The 16,850-nt window shown below is 45.0% G+C and overlaps 1 protein-coding gene across 1 annotated transcript in view; it reads right to left on the reverse strand.

The window, feature by feature from the left end:
- The window catches only part of TESC (tescalcin), a 111,191-nt gene extending 95,775 nt beyond the window's left edge, over positions 1-15,416 (reverse strand). The window contains exon 1 of the mRNA XM_075324038.1: positions 12,900-15,416. Within this exon, the coding sequence (XP_075180153.1) occupies positions 12,900-12,957 (58 nt within the window). The 5' untranslated portion in view covers positions 12,958-15,416. The remainder of the gene's footprint in view (positions 1-12,899) is intronic.
- Between the last annotated feature and the right edge of the window lie 1,434 nt (positions 15,417-16,850).

Consider the following 16,850-nt stretch of genomic DNA (forward strand, 5'->3'; position numbering starts at 1 on the left):
GCAAAAATTTTAAATAAAAAAAAAAAACGGCTTCCCTGGATTTTCCATTGCCAGTGAAGGTAACATCAAGCAGTGGGGGTTAGCAGCCAGTAGCTGCTTGGATTACCCTTAGCTAGCAATAGAAAATGCAGCAGGAGCCCACACATTTTTTTTTAATAATTTTTTTAAATAACTGAAAAAAAAATTGGGCTTCCCTGTATTTTGATTGCCAGCCAAGGTAAAGCCAGGCAGATGGGGGTGGCATCCCGTAGCCTTCTGCTTTACGTGCGCTGAGAATCAAAAATACAGCGGAGCGCTACGTCATTTTTTTTAAATCATGTATTTATTTTTATACAACTATATATTGTGTACAATATATATATATATATATATATATATATATATATATATATATATATATATATATATACACACACACACAGTATATATATGTGTGTGCAAATATATATATATATATATATATATATATATATATATATATATATATACACATACGCACACCGTATTTTTCGCTTTATAAGACGCACCTGATTATAAGACGCACCCCCAAATTTGGTGAAGGAATAGAGATTTTTTTAATAAATGGGGTCCGTCTTATAATGCCAGTGTCTGTCTAACAAATAATATAGGGTATATGTCCCTCATAGCCCCCTCATCCTAAAATTAGCCTCCTTAATCTGGATATGGCCACCTTATATTGAACACGTCCCCCAGTGATGCCACATTTCCCCTATGGCTGGCACACGGCCCCTGTGGCTGGCACACAGGCCCCTCTGGCTGGCACACAGGCCCCCTATTGCTGCACATGGCCCCCTGTGGATGGCACACGGCCCAGTTTGGCTGACACACGGCCCACTGTGGCTGGCACACACCCCTCCCATATATTCGGATTATAAGACGCACCCCCTACTTTCCCCCAAAATTTGGGGGAACAAAAGTGCGTCTTATAAAACGAATAATACGGTATATATATATATTTACATTTCTGGCAAAAATTAAGAGCATTGCAAAATTTTCTGAGTTTTCTCTTTATATTTTTGAGTACAATGTAAATTGTTCTTTTATTCTAATAACTACTGACATCATGTCTCCGAATTTCCAAGCAAAAAAAAAATATACCTATAAAAGGAAAAAACAGAAAAACTGAAAATTTGGAGTGATCTCTTAATTTTTGCCAGAGCTTTATATACACAGTGAGAAGCACAGAGAGCCAAGTCAGCTCTGCTACATCACTCTGTAGAGAGCAAGAAACAGGCTGACAGTGAGGAGTTGATTGCACTTGCATGGGCATCACCCCGCACGGACTGATCTCAGGGCAGGAGCGCTTCAGCTCCATGGAAACACATGCAGCCGACTGCTGCTGTGGGGAGATTGTGCGCTGTGATGCGACACTCGCACAGTGACAGTCAAAGTTCAATCGAGTCCATGAGCCATGGACTCGGGTGAACCCTGACGTCACCGCGAGCACGGCCGAAAACAGCCGATGACTTCCGAGTGACGAGCAGTGCAGTAAATACCCCCGGAAGTTAAGAGGACCAGTCTGTAAGCCAATGTCTGTACAACATTCACACCAGCTGGTCACATGGGTATGACATCATTGAAAGTCCTGTAAGTCCCGTGTTGGTTACCAGATGGCCCAGCAATGATCGATCGCGGAGGCAGATGTGGCTGGGAGACAATCTGCAGGACGCGTCGCAGGACCGGAAAGTATGATCACAATGTTTTTTTAATAATGTGCTTTCTTTTTACAGCCCCTGGACCCGATTTGGACCCGATCTGGACCCGATCTGTAACACGAGCTTCCCAGGAAAGCTCGTGATTGGGATCGTGCACACGATCACTATGTGATCGGTACGATCCCTGATCTTTACAGATCGGATCGCCCATCACTAACCACTAACCAAAAACCATGAAGACCAAGGAGATCTCCAAACAAGTCAGAGACAAAGTGGTGAGAAATACAAGTTAGGGATGGTATCTAAAAAAATATTCCAATCTCTGATGATCTCCCGGAGCACCATCAAATCCATCATCATCTAATAGAAAGAACATGATACCACAACAATCCTGCCAACACAGGGCCTCCAACTAAAATTCTCAGCCTGGGCAAGGAGGGCATTAATCAGAGAGGCAGCACAGACACCAATGGTGACCCTGAAGGAGCTGCAGTGTCCTCAAACAGAGACTGGAGTATCTGTCCATATAACCACAATAAACCGTACACTCCATAGAGCTGGCCTTTATGGAAGAGTGGCCAGAAAAAAAGCCTTTACTCAAAGCTAAAATTTGGAAGGCTCATTTTGCGTTTTCCAAAAGATATGTAGGCGACTCCCTATAATTTAGTTTTATGGCCACCAAGGTAAACACTATTTCTGGTGCCAAACCAACACAGCTCATCACCTCAGGAACACCATTCCCACTGTAAAACGTGGTGGCAGCATCATCCTGTGGGGATGTTTTTCGGCACCAGGAACAGGGAAAATGTGCCGAGTTGAGGGGAAGATGGATGGTGCAAAATACATGTATATTCTTGACTAAAACCTGTTTCAGTCTGTCACTGATTTAAAACTGGAACGGCGGTTCACCTTCTAACAAGAAGTTAACCCAAAGCATACTGCTAAACAAACACTTGAATGGTTTAAGGAGAAACTTGCAAATATATTGGAGTGCACTAAGCAAAGCACAGACCTTAATCTAATTAGGAATCTGTGGTCAGACTTGAGGATTGCTGTTCCCTAGAAGAACCCATCTAACTTTAAGGAGCTGGAGTAGTTTTGCCTTGTGGAATGGGCAAAATTCCCAGTGGCAAGATGTAGAAAGCTCATAAAGACTTATTCAAAACAAATTGTAGCTGTAATTGCCACAAAACGAGGCTTTACAAAGTGACTTTAGGGGGGTGAATAGTTATGCACACTGAAGTTTTCAGTTATTTTGTCCTTTTTGTTGTTTGCTTCACAATAAAAAGAAAATCAAATGTTCACAGTGGTAGGCATGGTCTTTACAGGCACTGATGCAAACCCTAAAAAGAACAGTGAGATTAGTTTGTGAGGTAGCAAAACACGAAAAATGCTAAGGGGGGTGAATACTTTCACAATGCACTGTTCAATCCCTCCCTACCCAGAGGGGAGCTAAATGTAAAAAAAAGATACTAGATGCTGAAAACTGGTTCCCCTGCATTCTTTTCCCCATGCCTCTCACCCTCCATACCTGTCAGTGTGGTTCGCCTCCGCATGCACCGATTCTGTCTACTCCATTACAACTCTCTAAATTATTGATACACACAATTGTTTGTATGTTAACTTGGATTACCCTAGGCAAATATCATCTAAAACAGTACACCTGACACCTTCCAATTCTCACATAAGCTCTCATCGCTTCTACATCAGAAGTGAAAACATTATCATATCCCTAAAGGGCATCACCACCAGCATCTCACCTGGTATTTAGTCCACACAATATTGTATCAACCCAGAAATTAGGTGCAGATAATGAAAACTATATCCAAAATGCTAACACTCGAGTCTGTGTAAGTCCAGGTCTACACCACGTGTGCCCTATATCAGGCTATTCAGATGTTATACAGTACAATGTGTGAAGAATTATTAGGCAAATGAGTATTTTGATCACATGATAATTTTTATACATGTTATCCTACTCCAAGCTGTATAGGCTTAGGAGCCAACTACCTATTAAGTAAATCAGGTGATGTGCATCTCTGTAATGAGGAGGGATGTGGTGTAATGACATCAACACCCTATATAAGGTGTGCTTAATTATTAGGCAACTTCCTTTCCTTTGGTAAAATGGGTCAGAAGAGAGATTTGACAGGCTCTGGAAAGTCCAAAATTGTGAGATGTCTTGCAGAGGGATGCAGCAGTCTTGAAATTGCCAAACATTTGAAGCATGATCACCGAACAACCAAGTATTTCATGGCAAATAGCCAACAGAGTCGCAAGAAGTGTATTGGGCAAAAAAAAAGGTGCAAAATAACTGTCCATGAATTGAGGAAAATCAAATGTGAAGCTGCCAAGATGCCATTTGCCACCAGTTTGGCCATATATCAGAGCTGCAACGTTACTGGAGTATCAAAAAGCACAAGGTGTGCCATACTCAGGGACATAGCCAAGGTAAGGAAGGCTGAAAAACGACCACCTTTCAACAAGAAACATAAGATAAAACGTCAAGACTGGGCCAAGAAATATCTTAAGACTGATTTTTCAAAGGTTTTATGGACTGATGAAATGAGAGTGACTCTTGATGAGCCAGATGGATGGGCCAGAGGCTGGATCAGTAAAGGGCAGAGAGCTCCACTCCGACTCAGGCGCCAGCAAGGTGGAGGTGGGGTACTGGTATGGGCTGGTATCATCAAAGATGAACTTGTGGGACCTTTTCAAGTTGAGGATGGAGTGAAGCTCAACTCCCAGACCTACTGCTAGTTTCTGGAAGACAACTTCTTCAGGCAGTGGTACAGGAAGAAGTCGGTATTGTTCAAGAAAAACACGATTTTCATGCAGGACAGTGCTCCATCACATGCATCCAACTACTCCACAGCGTGACTGGCCAGTAAAGGTCTAAAAGATGACAAAAATAATGACATGGCCCCCTTGTTCACCTGGTCTGAACCCCATAGAGATCCTGTGGTCCCTCATAAAATGTAAGATCTATAGGGAGGGAAAACAGTACACCTCTCGGAACAGTGTCTGGGAGGCTGTGGTGGCTGCTGCACGCAATGTTGATCGTAAACCGATCAAGCAACTAACAGAATCTATGGATGGTAGGCTGTTGAGTGTCATCATAAAGTAAGGTGGCTATATTGATCACACATTTTTTGTTTTTGCATGTCAGAAATGTTTATTTCTAAATTTTGTGCAGTTATATTGGTTTACCTGGTGAAAATAATCAAGTGAGATGGGAATATATTTGTTTTTTATTAAGTTGCCTAATAATTCTGCACAGTAATGTTACTTGCACTAACAGATATCCTCCTAGGATAGCCAAATCTAAAAAAAAACCACTCCAACTTCCAAAAATATTAAGCTTTGATATTTATGAGTCTTTTGGGTTGATTGAGAACATAGTTGTTGATCAATAATAAAAAAAAACTCCTCTAAAATACAACTTGCCTAATAATTCTGCACACAGTGTATATAAATGGTATTTGATTGAATTACCTTTTTAACGGGGTAGTGACTTTTTGGGATATTTTCTTTAAATGGATTCAAATGTATTTTATGGAAAATTATGCAAAATATACCCATTATATTCGGTCAATAAAATGTAGTCTTAAAAGCAAATCACCAGAGCAACCTTGGAGGTGATTTCTGCTCTGCAGAAATATAAATGCAGCTCTGATCTTTAATATAGATAATTACAGAATGGGAACTCCCCTGAAAAGCCAACCATGATGTGAATAATGACATTGAAATTAGACTCCATTGACATCAGTCGTACACATGTAATGTATACATACAGGTTAGTGGAATAAGTTGTCTTACATATTTCTTGCCTTTGCAAAGTCAGTCATACTTTTCTATACTGTTAAATAAAAAAAAAGATGTACCAATTTATATCAGCTCAGTGGAGGCCATAAAGACACTCTTTAGGCTTGAATAGATGGATATAACCCATTATTTTTACAGACTGAATTGAAAACCTATTGCTTTGAGTCCAGTTAGTGTAGTCCTGCAGTTATACCGTTTTATTCATCCGGTTACACAGTCTTTCAGCCTTTTGTCTGTTACTTTGTACCACACACTTTTGATGCATTAGGTCAGTCAGCAGGAGACTGAAAAAAAGAGTATGTTTTATGATTCCTCTGTGCAGAGCATCTTGCCTTTGGAGATGCTCTGCTGCACTTTCCTGTGTTACTAGCTAGCAGTGTGTTTGATAGCACAGGATTCCATGTTGGTGCTGATTAATCCGTTGTCCCACCTTCCTGGTAATTGCTCAGGCTTCTTTACTGAGCATGCTCGCCCAGGAGATCACCAGTTCTATTTTCTAGTTCTGCAGTTGTGCTGTTGGTTTGTGTCACTGTTCTGATCTTTGATCTCTGACCCCGGAATGTTATTTGGCTACGTCTCTGCCCGCTCCCTGTTCCTGTCATGACTTCCTGCCTGTTTGACCTTGGAGCGTTACCTGACTACATCTCTATGTTCTCCCTGAACTTATTACATGCTCTCCTAGACTTCTGACCCACGGCTATTGCCCTGACTACTCCTCTGTTTACTCCTTGTGCTCGTATGTGTCCTCCTGTTCCCAGACCCTGACTTTCCTGACTGCGCTCCTGTATGACTGCAGAATCTGACTATACAGATTTTGTTTGTTGTCTGTTACCATGGAGACACACCATCTGCATATGATCTGTAAAAACAAATGGTATAAAATATCTGGAGCAGTTGATTCATTTTTTTTTAATTTATAAACCTTCATAGAATTAAAAAAATGTTTGGAAAGGTGGACATACCCTTAAAGTTATTTTATTTATTCCCAGTTATATTAATTTGACTTATTTTCCTTTAGTTTTTAAAATCTAAAGAAAAATGAGTTAACCATTATATACAGCTCCTAACATTGCTATGTAGACGTCAGTTCTTCATGACACCTATGGGTTTAAAGGTACAACTTTTATCCTCAAAATTAGTCACATGACTAATCTTTGATAATTAAAGGGGTTTCCTACCAAAGTAAGTAATGTTTGTTTACTAGTATATTCAATAACTACTAATTAGTTGGAGGTCTTATTACTGGAACCCACTTCCCCGGGTTGTCAGAAGGAACTGTAATGCAGGCTTTACACGAAACGATATATCGTGCGATATGTCGTCGGGGACACGGTTTTCGTGACGCACATCCGGCATAGCGCACGACATCGTCTCGTATGACACCTCCGAGCGACGCAGTATCGCTCACAAATTGTGAGTCGTGTACTCGTCGTTAACTTTCATAATATCGTTTATTTTCAAGGTTGTTCATCGTTTCCGTAGCATCACACGTTGCTCCGTGTAACACCATGGGAACGATGAACACAGCGTACCTGCGTCCCACGGCACCCGCCGGCTTAATGGAAGGAAGGAGGTGGGCGGGATGTTTACATCCCGCTCATCTCCGCCCCTCCGCTTCTATTGGCCGGCTGCCGTGTGACGTCGCTGTGACGCCGAACGTCCCTCCCACTTCAGGAAGTGGACGTTCGTCGCCCACAGCGAGGTCGTCCGGAAGGTAAGTGTGTGCGACGGGGGTTAAACGAGTTTGTGCGCCACGGGCAGCGATTTGCTGTGACACAAAAACGACGGGGGCGGGTACGATCAGTCGTGCTATCGCCCGATAGATCGACTCGTGTAAAGCAGGCTTAAGGTTAAGTTCACATGATTATTTTTTCACGTTATGTATTTTCACTATACGAAAAGCGCAATGTCTTACAGTTCCGGTAGTGCGGATAGGATTCATGGAAATCTCATGCCAACTGTGCAATTTTTTAACTTAGCGTAAATCGAGCTGTGGTGGTTCAAATCTACAACTTGTTAATTTCTCTTTCTATCCTGTCTTATACTCACCTTGCGGCGTGTTCACCTTTTACTGATGCCGATCCGGTGCCACAGCACTATCTTGTGCCTGTAGCTTCTCACTGGCCGGAAGACAGAGGTTACATCACAAGGTCTCAATGTGACTCTATGGAAGCCAGAATGAGGCCAGAACAAGACTCTTATAGAGTTGTATTGAGTTGTTGTGACCTCTGCTGTGCTCCATGAAACACTGGAGCTTCTGACAGATCACAAATCACTGGAGACCGACAAGAGTGGTCAGGGGTAGAAAATTAAGCGGCTGAAAGGTGATAATAATACAGGGGCAGGGGACTTACATTTAAAGAACCACTCCAGTGGTGAAATAAAATAAAAACACTGGAGTGGTGCTTTAAAGGGAATCTGTCACCAGATTTGGGGCTATAAGTTGCGGCCACCACCAATGAGCTCATATATACAGTATTCTAACATGCTGTATATAAGAGCCCAGGCCACTTTGTAGAACAGAAAAAACACTTTATAATACTCACCTAAGGGGCGGTGCGATGCAAACTGGTCAGATGGGTGGCACCGTTCTCTGAGACTGGTGCCTCCTCTTTCAACCATCTTTGCCCTCCTTCTTCTGAAGCTGGCGTGCATAACGCGTCCTACGTCATACACCCTCACCGGCATTGAAGTCCCGCGCAATATTGTAGTGCGCCTGCGCAGGACCTCAATAACCGCCTGAGTGCATAACGTAGGAAGCGTCATGTACGCCGGCTTCAGAAGAAGGAGGACTATGATGGCTGAAATAGGAGGCGCCGGTCCCGGAGAACAGCGCAACCCATCTGACTAGTCTACACCGAACCGACCCCCAAGGTGAGTATTATAAAGTCATTTTTACGTTATACACAGTGGTCTGGGCTCTTATACACAGCATGTTATAGCTTATAGGGCCCAAATCTCGTGACAGGTTCCCTTTAACATTTTCTGCAGTGTTTTCTCAGCATTTTTCCATTAAGCAAGGAAGAAAGCATTAGCGTTTTATGAAGTTAAAACACTTATAAAATGCTCAAAGTGACAACCTAGTGACTTCTAGGCAATTTTATTTAACCTTCCCATTGACTTCTATTACAAAATATGTTTAAGACTATGTCCGCACGTCTGCGTTCTGGCTTGACAACTAAACTGTAGCGTTTTGACAAATATTACACTGCATTATACAAAAAAATGCGGTAAAAATGCATGCATTTTCGATGCATTTTTGCTGCGTTTTAAACAGTGCGTTTTGAGATTGAGAAGTCAATGGGTGGAAAATGCAACCAAAACGCAATCAAGAAGTGACATGCTGCTTTTTTTTAAGCAACGATTTTGACAAATATGGGCTCATGCGCGCATTGCGTACTTACATGCATTTACGCTGCGTATTGCACTGCAGCGTAAATACATGCGTCTTGCATCCCCTGCACAATCTATGTAGATTGTGCATGAGACGTGCGCACGTTGCTTTTTTGAACGCAGCAATTTGGGGGCTAAAATTTTGACCCAAATCCGTGCGTTCATAAAATGAGTATGTCAATTATTTGTGCGTTCTGGATGCAGCTCCCACTCTGTCTATGGTGGGGGCAGCAGACATAGCGCATGAAATCGGCTTTTTTTAACAAAAATACTGCATTCATTATGCAGTGTTTCTGCAGCGATTTGAAGCGCACATGTGCTGTCAAATCGCTGCAGAATATTCTGCAGTTACGTGTGCATGAGCCCTAAAATGCAACCAAACAGCAAGAAAAAAGCACACATGCGTACATAGCCTAAAGCATCACTCTAGCGGGGGGGTTTTCAGTGCTGGAGTGGTGTTTTAAATCTAAGTCCCCTGACCCCTGTCTTCTACTCACCTTTTGGCACCTTCACTTCTTACTCATGCCGCTCCGGTCTCGTGCTGCCATCTTGTGACCCCCAACTTCTCTCTGACCGGAAGTCAGAAGTTGCATCACAAGCTCTCAAAACAAGTCTACGAAAGCCAGAACGAGGCTCTCATAGACTTGCATTGAGTTGAAAAACATTAGACATGGGAGCGAGCCGACAGGTCATAAACTCCCAGATACCAACGGGGGTGGCGGTTATAGAAGATGAAGATGCCGGTGGGTGAGTATAAGAGTAGGGTCAGGGAACTTGTATTAGAAGCACCACTCCAGCGGGAAAATAAAAAAACGCTGGAGTGATACTTTAAGTATGGAGCGACTTCATAACAGAAAACGCCTGAAGAATGGTCAGTTCATTTCTTTGAATCACTTGTGTTCTGGAAACCTAAAGTGGTTAAAAGACTCTCAAAAGTCTGAATGTATGACCAACAAGTCGTATTAAATAGGAAAAATGTTTCAAGCATTTTATGAATGCTCCTTTGGAGTGGAGCAGTTCAAAAAAGAGCTGAACAAAACTCATTGTGTGGATATACCCTAAGGGGTACTTTGCACGCTGCGACATAGCTAGCCGATGATAGCGATGCCGAGCGCGTTAGTACCCACCCCCGTCGTACATGCGATATCTTGTGATAGCTGCCGTAGCGAACATTATCGCTACGGCAGCTTCACACGCACTTACCTGGTCGGCGACGTCGCTGTGACTGCCGAAGAATCCCTCCTTCAAGGAGGCGGTACGTTCGGCGTCACAGCGACGTCACCGTGATGTCACTAATCGGCCGGCCAATAGAAGCGGAGGGCGGAGATGAGCGGAATGTAAACATCCCACCCACCTTCTCCCTTCCGCATTGCCGGTGGACGGCGGGCGCAGGTAAGGAGATGTTTGTTGCTCCTCGGGCTTCATACACAGCGATATGTGGAGCTGCAGGAATGACAAACAACATTGTACCTGCGGACGCACCGACATTATGAAAATGAACGACGTGACACAGATCACCAATTTTTGACTGTTTCACGCTCGTTCATCTTCTCTCCTAGGCTTTACACGTTGCGACGTCGTTACCGGTGCCGGATGTGCGTCACTTTCGATTTGACCCCGACGATATCGCAGTAGCGATGTCGCAACGTGCAAAGTGCCCCTAACAGTATAAGACAATGAAATAGTTCTGTGTAGTAGTTATCTAGGTGGGATCTGGTCAGCAGCTCCACTCGGCAGAGGAAAGGTCAAAGCTGTAGGAACCTCTGCTTTCTAGAGCCCAGTTATGTTCCCTATATAGACCAACCGCGAGGGGCGAACAAATCAATGGTGCAACAAAGAGTTAAGGGGGCCCATTTCTACCTCCAAAGTAGGTTTAATTGTGTGTTATGATGAGCTACTAGACTGCAAAGGGCCCCTATATGGTTTTTGCACCGGGGCCCTCTTCTGTCTGTGTCTGCCAGTGTCAGCCTCCTTATGCCATCACTTACTAGGGTGGAAAAACCCGTGTTACAATATTATGACAAACAATCCGCTAATGTTCTACTTCCCCATAGACCATAGTAATTCTCTAAGGGTATGTGGAAACACTATGACATATGCGGACAGACTCCTGTCCACTCCTGTCTGTAATAATGGAGATGTTATATCCCTGCAGCTATCTATTCCCATACTGTCCATGTGTTTCATTAACTCTTTCATCTAGGCAGCATAAACAAAGGCCTGTATATAAAATATAGGAATGTGAAGAACAAAACGATAACATTGCTCTATAAAGAATCTCTTGAGTATGAGCTGATAACCCAGCAGACCCCTGAATGCTGAATCACACTAAGGATTTTATTCATCTTTTCAATAGATACACTATTTTCACTTAAAACATTACCATTGATTTATTGATTTCTCCTTTCTTTTCAATGTAAATGCACAGTAAAGTCCATCCCCCGTCCCAGCAGCACTGCCTAACATGGCAGATTTGTAGATGAATGACTAGCATTTTATAATAATGCAATAAGGATTAAGGATTTCTATAGCATCAATTCTGTCATTTCTGCAGGACTATAGGGCACGTTACACGCTGCGATATCGCTATCGAGATCTCTAGCGAGTGTACCCGCCCCCGCCGGCGCCTGTGGCGCACAACATCACTTACACCCGTCACACGGACTTACCTTCCCTGCGATGTCGCTGTAGCTGGTGAACCGCCTCCTTTCTAAGGAAGTGGTGCGTTCGGCGTCACAGCGACATCACACGGCAGCCGTCCAATAGAAGCGGAGGGGGCGGAGATGAGCGGCTGGAATATCCCGCCCACCTCTTTCCTTCCTCATTGCCGGTGGACGCAGGTAAGGAGATGTTCGTCGTTCCTGCGGTGTCACACATAGCGTATATGTGTGATGCCGCAGGAACGACGAACAACCAGCGGCATGCACCACCAACGATATTATGAAAAGGAGTGATGTGTCAATGATCAACGATTTTTGACGCTTTTGCGATCGTTAATCGTCGCTCCTAGGTGTCACACGCTGCGATGTCACTAACGACGTGCCCCCGACGATATATCGTTAGCGATATCACAGCGTGTAAAGCACCCTTTAATATCACTATGGACCCAATGTCACTGAGGCCACCAACGCATGCGACCCGAGACGAGGGGCTGCAGTGTCTTAGGTGAAAAACAACTATGTTTTACTTTACAAGTATAGTAAATATATGAAAATTCCTTTGTCTTGACTTCAAGGTGGAAACATTGCAGCAAATGTACATATTATTGTTTAGGCCCATGGGCTAAAAACTTTGCTAAACACCAATATCTTTCACCTTTATATAGTTTGATACAATGTATTCATCCCTCCGAGCAAAATATTAGTCTAAAATTCAGATTGTTTTGCTCATAGAGAATTTTCATAATTGGACAAATATTGGAGAGATATTTGTCCCCCTCCACCCATATTATATAGTAACATAGCAGAGATCTTGAAAATGAGAAGGAATTGAAATACAGGAACAGGCTGTGATAATATCTATGGAACTTATCAAGGTATATGATTATGTAATGCCATGTGTTATCTAACCACCTCCATACATAATATATTGTTATTAAAATAATAAACTTACACATGCTACTTCTTCAGTTTCCCTACAATCACCTATTGGCTATTAGATCATATATTCTGTGCCTGTGCCCACTGCAATGAAAGGTCTAAGCCTTGGGCTTTTCTGGAGATCCCCAGTGACATACTATAGTAAAGAATTTTCTTTTAAGGAAATATAATGGAATCTAAAACTTGTAAACTTTTCCATGAGCTCAGGGTCATCTGCTCAGCTGCACCTCTATATACTCTATAATGTTATATACCTATTATAACAAGGATCAAACAAGCAGTAGAAACATAGAGCCTTGCCCACACAGTGATGCCAGTGCTGTAGAGCTGTGCATCAGTATGTGTGCTGATAGGGATATGGTAGCCATTTAACTATCTCATCTACAGGACCATGTGTGCTACTTACAGCCAGTCTTGTCCATAAGTTCCTGAGTCACCTGGGATCGAGAATGTGACAGCCCCATGATATATTCCAATCAGGAGACTCCTGGACTCTGGTTTTCTTCACTAATTGCCAAAGACAAGAAGACTTCAAAGCTAAATGCCAGGGGGTGCAGCTCAGTGGAGATGCCCAACTTTCCAGCAATCAAGGCAGGCGGTCATCTGTCTTATTACTGTAGTTTGGCAATGGATCTTCAGTCTGTTACTAAAGTTCTTTGTGACACTACTGTCCAATGAAGAGTAAATGCCTGATGCAGCCTGTGTCCAGTCTATGCAGTAATTGTGGGTTGTAGTCCTGGTGCAGTCAGAGTCTACTGGAGTCCAGAAAGTTCTGAGATGATCTCAGTGCAGCTTCTGTCTTGCTATGTCCTCTAGTAGACAGGCACCTGTGTTCTCCAGCACAGCAGATGCCCCACATACAGTCCTTGCTTCACTGCCACAGGTGGCAGCCTGTTACCAGGATCACTACAGCTGATGTCCAAGTCCACCTCTCGTGTCACTGTTCAGGAGAGTTGCTGCCCCAGGTAAAACGTTTGTGTTTCTACGTCCAGCAGAGAAGATGCTCCAAGTGAAGGCACTATATTACAATTTCCATAAGGCAAAAGAGACCCCTGTGTAACTCCTAATACTGTATCCTGTAGAGTTGATGTCCCCGCTTCAGTCCTTTCTTTATGAGAAGCAAAAGCCCCCTGGGCAGTTTACGTTACTATATCCAGTGGAGATGAAGCCCCTAGTGCAGCTCCTAAGTTATTATATCCAGTAGAGATGAAGCCTCTGGTGCAGCTCCTAAGTTATTATATCCAGTAGAGATGAAGCCCCTGGTGCAGCTCCTAAGTTATTATATCCAGTAGAGATGAAGCCCCTAGTGCAGCTCCTAAGTTATTATATCCAGTAGAGATGAAGCCCCTAGTGCAGCTCCTAAGTTATTATATCCAGTAGAGATGAAGCCCCTGGTGCACCTCCTAAGTTATTATATCCAGTGGAGATGAAGCCCCTAGTGCAGCTCCTAAGTTATTATATCCAGTAGAGATGAAGCCTCTGGTGCAGCTCCTAAGTTATTATATCCAGTAGGGCAGAAGTCCCTAGTGCAGCTCCTAAGTTATTATATCCAGTAGAGATGAAGCCCCTAGTGCAGCTCCTAAGTTATTATATCCAGTAGAGATGAAGCCCCTAGTGCAGCTCCTAAGTTATTATATCCAGTAGAGATGAAGCCCCTGGTGCACCTCCTAAGTTACTGTATCCAGTAGAGCAGGAGCCCCTGGTGCACCCCCTAGGTTACTATACCCAGTATAGCAGGAGCCCCTGGTGCACCTCCTAAGTTACTGTATCCAGTATAGCAGGATCCCCTGGTGCACCTCCTAAGTTACTGTATCCAGTAGAGCAGGATCCCCTGGTGCACCCCCTAGGTTACTACATCCAGTATAGCAGGATCCCCTGGTGCAGCTCCTAAGTTACTACATCCAGTATAGCAAAATCCCCTGGTGCAGCTCCTAAGTTACTGTGTCCAGTAGAGCAGGATCCCCTGGTGCAGCTCCTAAGTTACTACATCCAGTATAGCAGGATCCCCTGGTGCAGCTCCTAAGTTACTACATCCAGTATAGCAGGATCCCCTGGTGCAGCTCCTAAGTTACTGTATCCAGTATAGCAGGATCCCCTGGTGCAGCTCCTAAGTTACTGTATCCAGTAGAGCAGGAGCCCCTGGTGCACCCCCTAGGTTACTATACCCAGTATAGCAGGAGCCCCTGGTGCACCTCCTAAGTTACTGTATCCAGTATAGCAGGATCCCCTGGTGCACCTCCTAAGTTACTGTATCCAGTAGAGCAGGATCCCCTGGTGCACCCCCTAGGTTACTATATCCAGTAGAGCAGGATCCCCTGGTGCAGCTCCTAAGTTACTACATCCAGTATAGCAAAATCCCCTGGTGCAGCTCCTAAGTTACTGTATCCAGTATAGCAGGATCCCCTGGTGCAGCTCCTAAGTTACTGTATCCAGTAGAGCAGGATCCCCCGCTGCCCCTCCTAAGTTACTGTATCCAGTAGAGCAGGAGCCCCCGCTGCCCCTCCTAAGTTACTGTATCCAGTAGAGCAGGAGCCCCCGCTGCCCCTCCTAAGTTACTGTATCCAGTAGAGCAGGAGCCCCCGCTGCCCCTCCGGTGTTACTTTGTCCCTGACGATGCTGAAGTTGGCTTCGTAGTCATCGCTTGTCCCTGGGTGTCACTATGCAGCAGGTCGGAGCAGTCCCTGGGTGTCACTATGCAGCAGGTCGGAGCAGTCCCTGGGTGTCACTATGCAGCAGGTCGGAGCAGTCCCCGGTGCAGCTCCTCTCTCATAGGTTTTCTGTCCAGGAAGCTCGCTGTACTAATTAGAACAGACAGATAGCACATCCCCTGGGTCCCAGCGCCTGCCGGGTTATAGCGTCTTCTCCAGACACTGCCTAAATTCTCAGGAGGAGAGGTGTGATCCACGTCTGTATACGGAGGGGGCCGGCAGATACACACACAGCCTGCCTGCACATGGCAGCACTACCTGGACCGTCACATCCTGATCATAGGTCAGATACAGCCCTTACAGGGGCTGAACAAGCTGTCATTCTGTATGGCAGGATCCTTTCCTGTATGTACATGGCACACAATATCATTCCCCTAATGGCAGAGTGTGGAGCCATAGAAATCAGGCTATTGTCACCATGTACATCTGTGTGTAAGAGTATATGTGCCTAGGGGGATATATATCCCTATATAAGAAACACAATCATACTGTGTGAGAGGGAGGATTATAAAACATCCAGAATGAATGAATGAATCAAAGAAAGCTGCTCAGAACAAAGTGTGAGACCTGACTACACAAAAACAAACAAGTTATATTCTGTATTTCCAAATTGACAGGTTTGTTTCATTTTTTTTTAGCGTGATACAAATAAATCCTACAAACACTATCTATATATATAATTGCCTTATTCTGTCTGTCTGTCTGTCTTGCTCCAAAATTGTGTCACCGTGACAGTGCCATTTCAGTGACAACTGTCGGATTGGCCGCTGGGCTCGGCCTGGCCCCGCCCCCCCACTGATTGGCCGCTCGCCTTGGCCTGGCCCCGCCCCCCGCATGGATTAGCCGCTCGCCCCGGCCCTCCGCACGCATCGCCCGCTCCAGCGTACACCGGCTCCCGGTACACATGTGCAGGTAGCCGGCATACGCTGACGCCTCGCTCGCCCCCGCCACACGTTGACACACTCGGCCCCGCCCCCGGCGGACATAACCTTGCGATGCTGGGATCGTGACGGAGCCGGTGTACGCTGGTAACCATGATACACATCACGTAACTATAGGAACTGCTTCCCTTAGTTACCCGATGTGTATCATGGTTACCAGCGTACACCGGCTCCCGGTACACATGTGCAGGGAGCCGGCATACGCTGACGCCTCGCCCGCTCAGCCCCGCCCCCGGCACACATTGCCACGCTTGGACCCGCCCCCGGCGGCCCCAGCATGGGGGATGGAGCACGATGGGGAGTGTGCAGCATGGAGGATGGAGCACGATGGGGGGTGTGCAGCATGGAGGATGGAGCACGATGGGGGGTGCGCAGCATGGGAGATGTAGCACGATGGGGGGTGCGCAGCATGGGGGATGGAGCACAATGGGGGGTGCACAGCATGGGGGATGGAGCACGATGGGGGGTGCGCAGCATGGGGGATGGAGCACGATGGGGGGTGCACAGCATGTCGGATGGAGCACGATGGGGGTGCGCAGCATGTCGGATGGAGCACGATGGGGGTGTGCAGCATGGGGAATGGAGCACGATAGGGGGTGCTGTTATGATCCGGAACCATGGAAGACCACCACAAATCATTGGCAAAAAGGTGACAAGAGCATTGGCAACTAATCTGGCCGCCATCCCCTTACTAACCAACACAACTAG

Source organism: Anomaloglossus baeobatrachus, chromosome 1 (genome assembly GCF_048569485.1).
Source record: "Anomaloglossus baeobatrachus isolate aAnoBae1 chromosome 1, aAnoBae1.hap1, whole genome shotgun sequence".
NCBI classification, from domain to species: Eukaryota; Metazoa; Chordata; class Amphibia; order Anura; family Aromobatidae; genus Anomaloglossus; species Anomaloglossus baeobatrachus.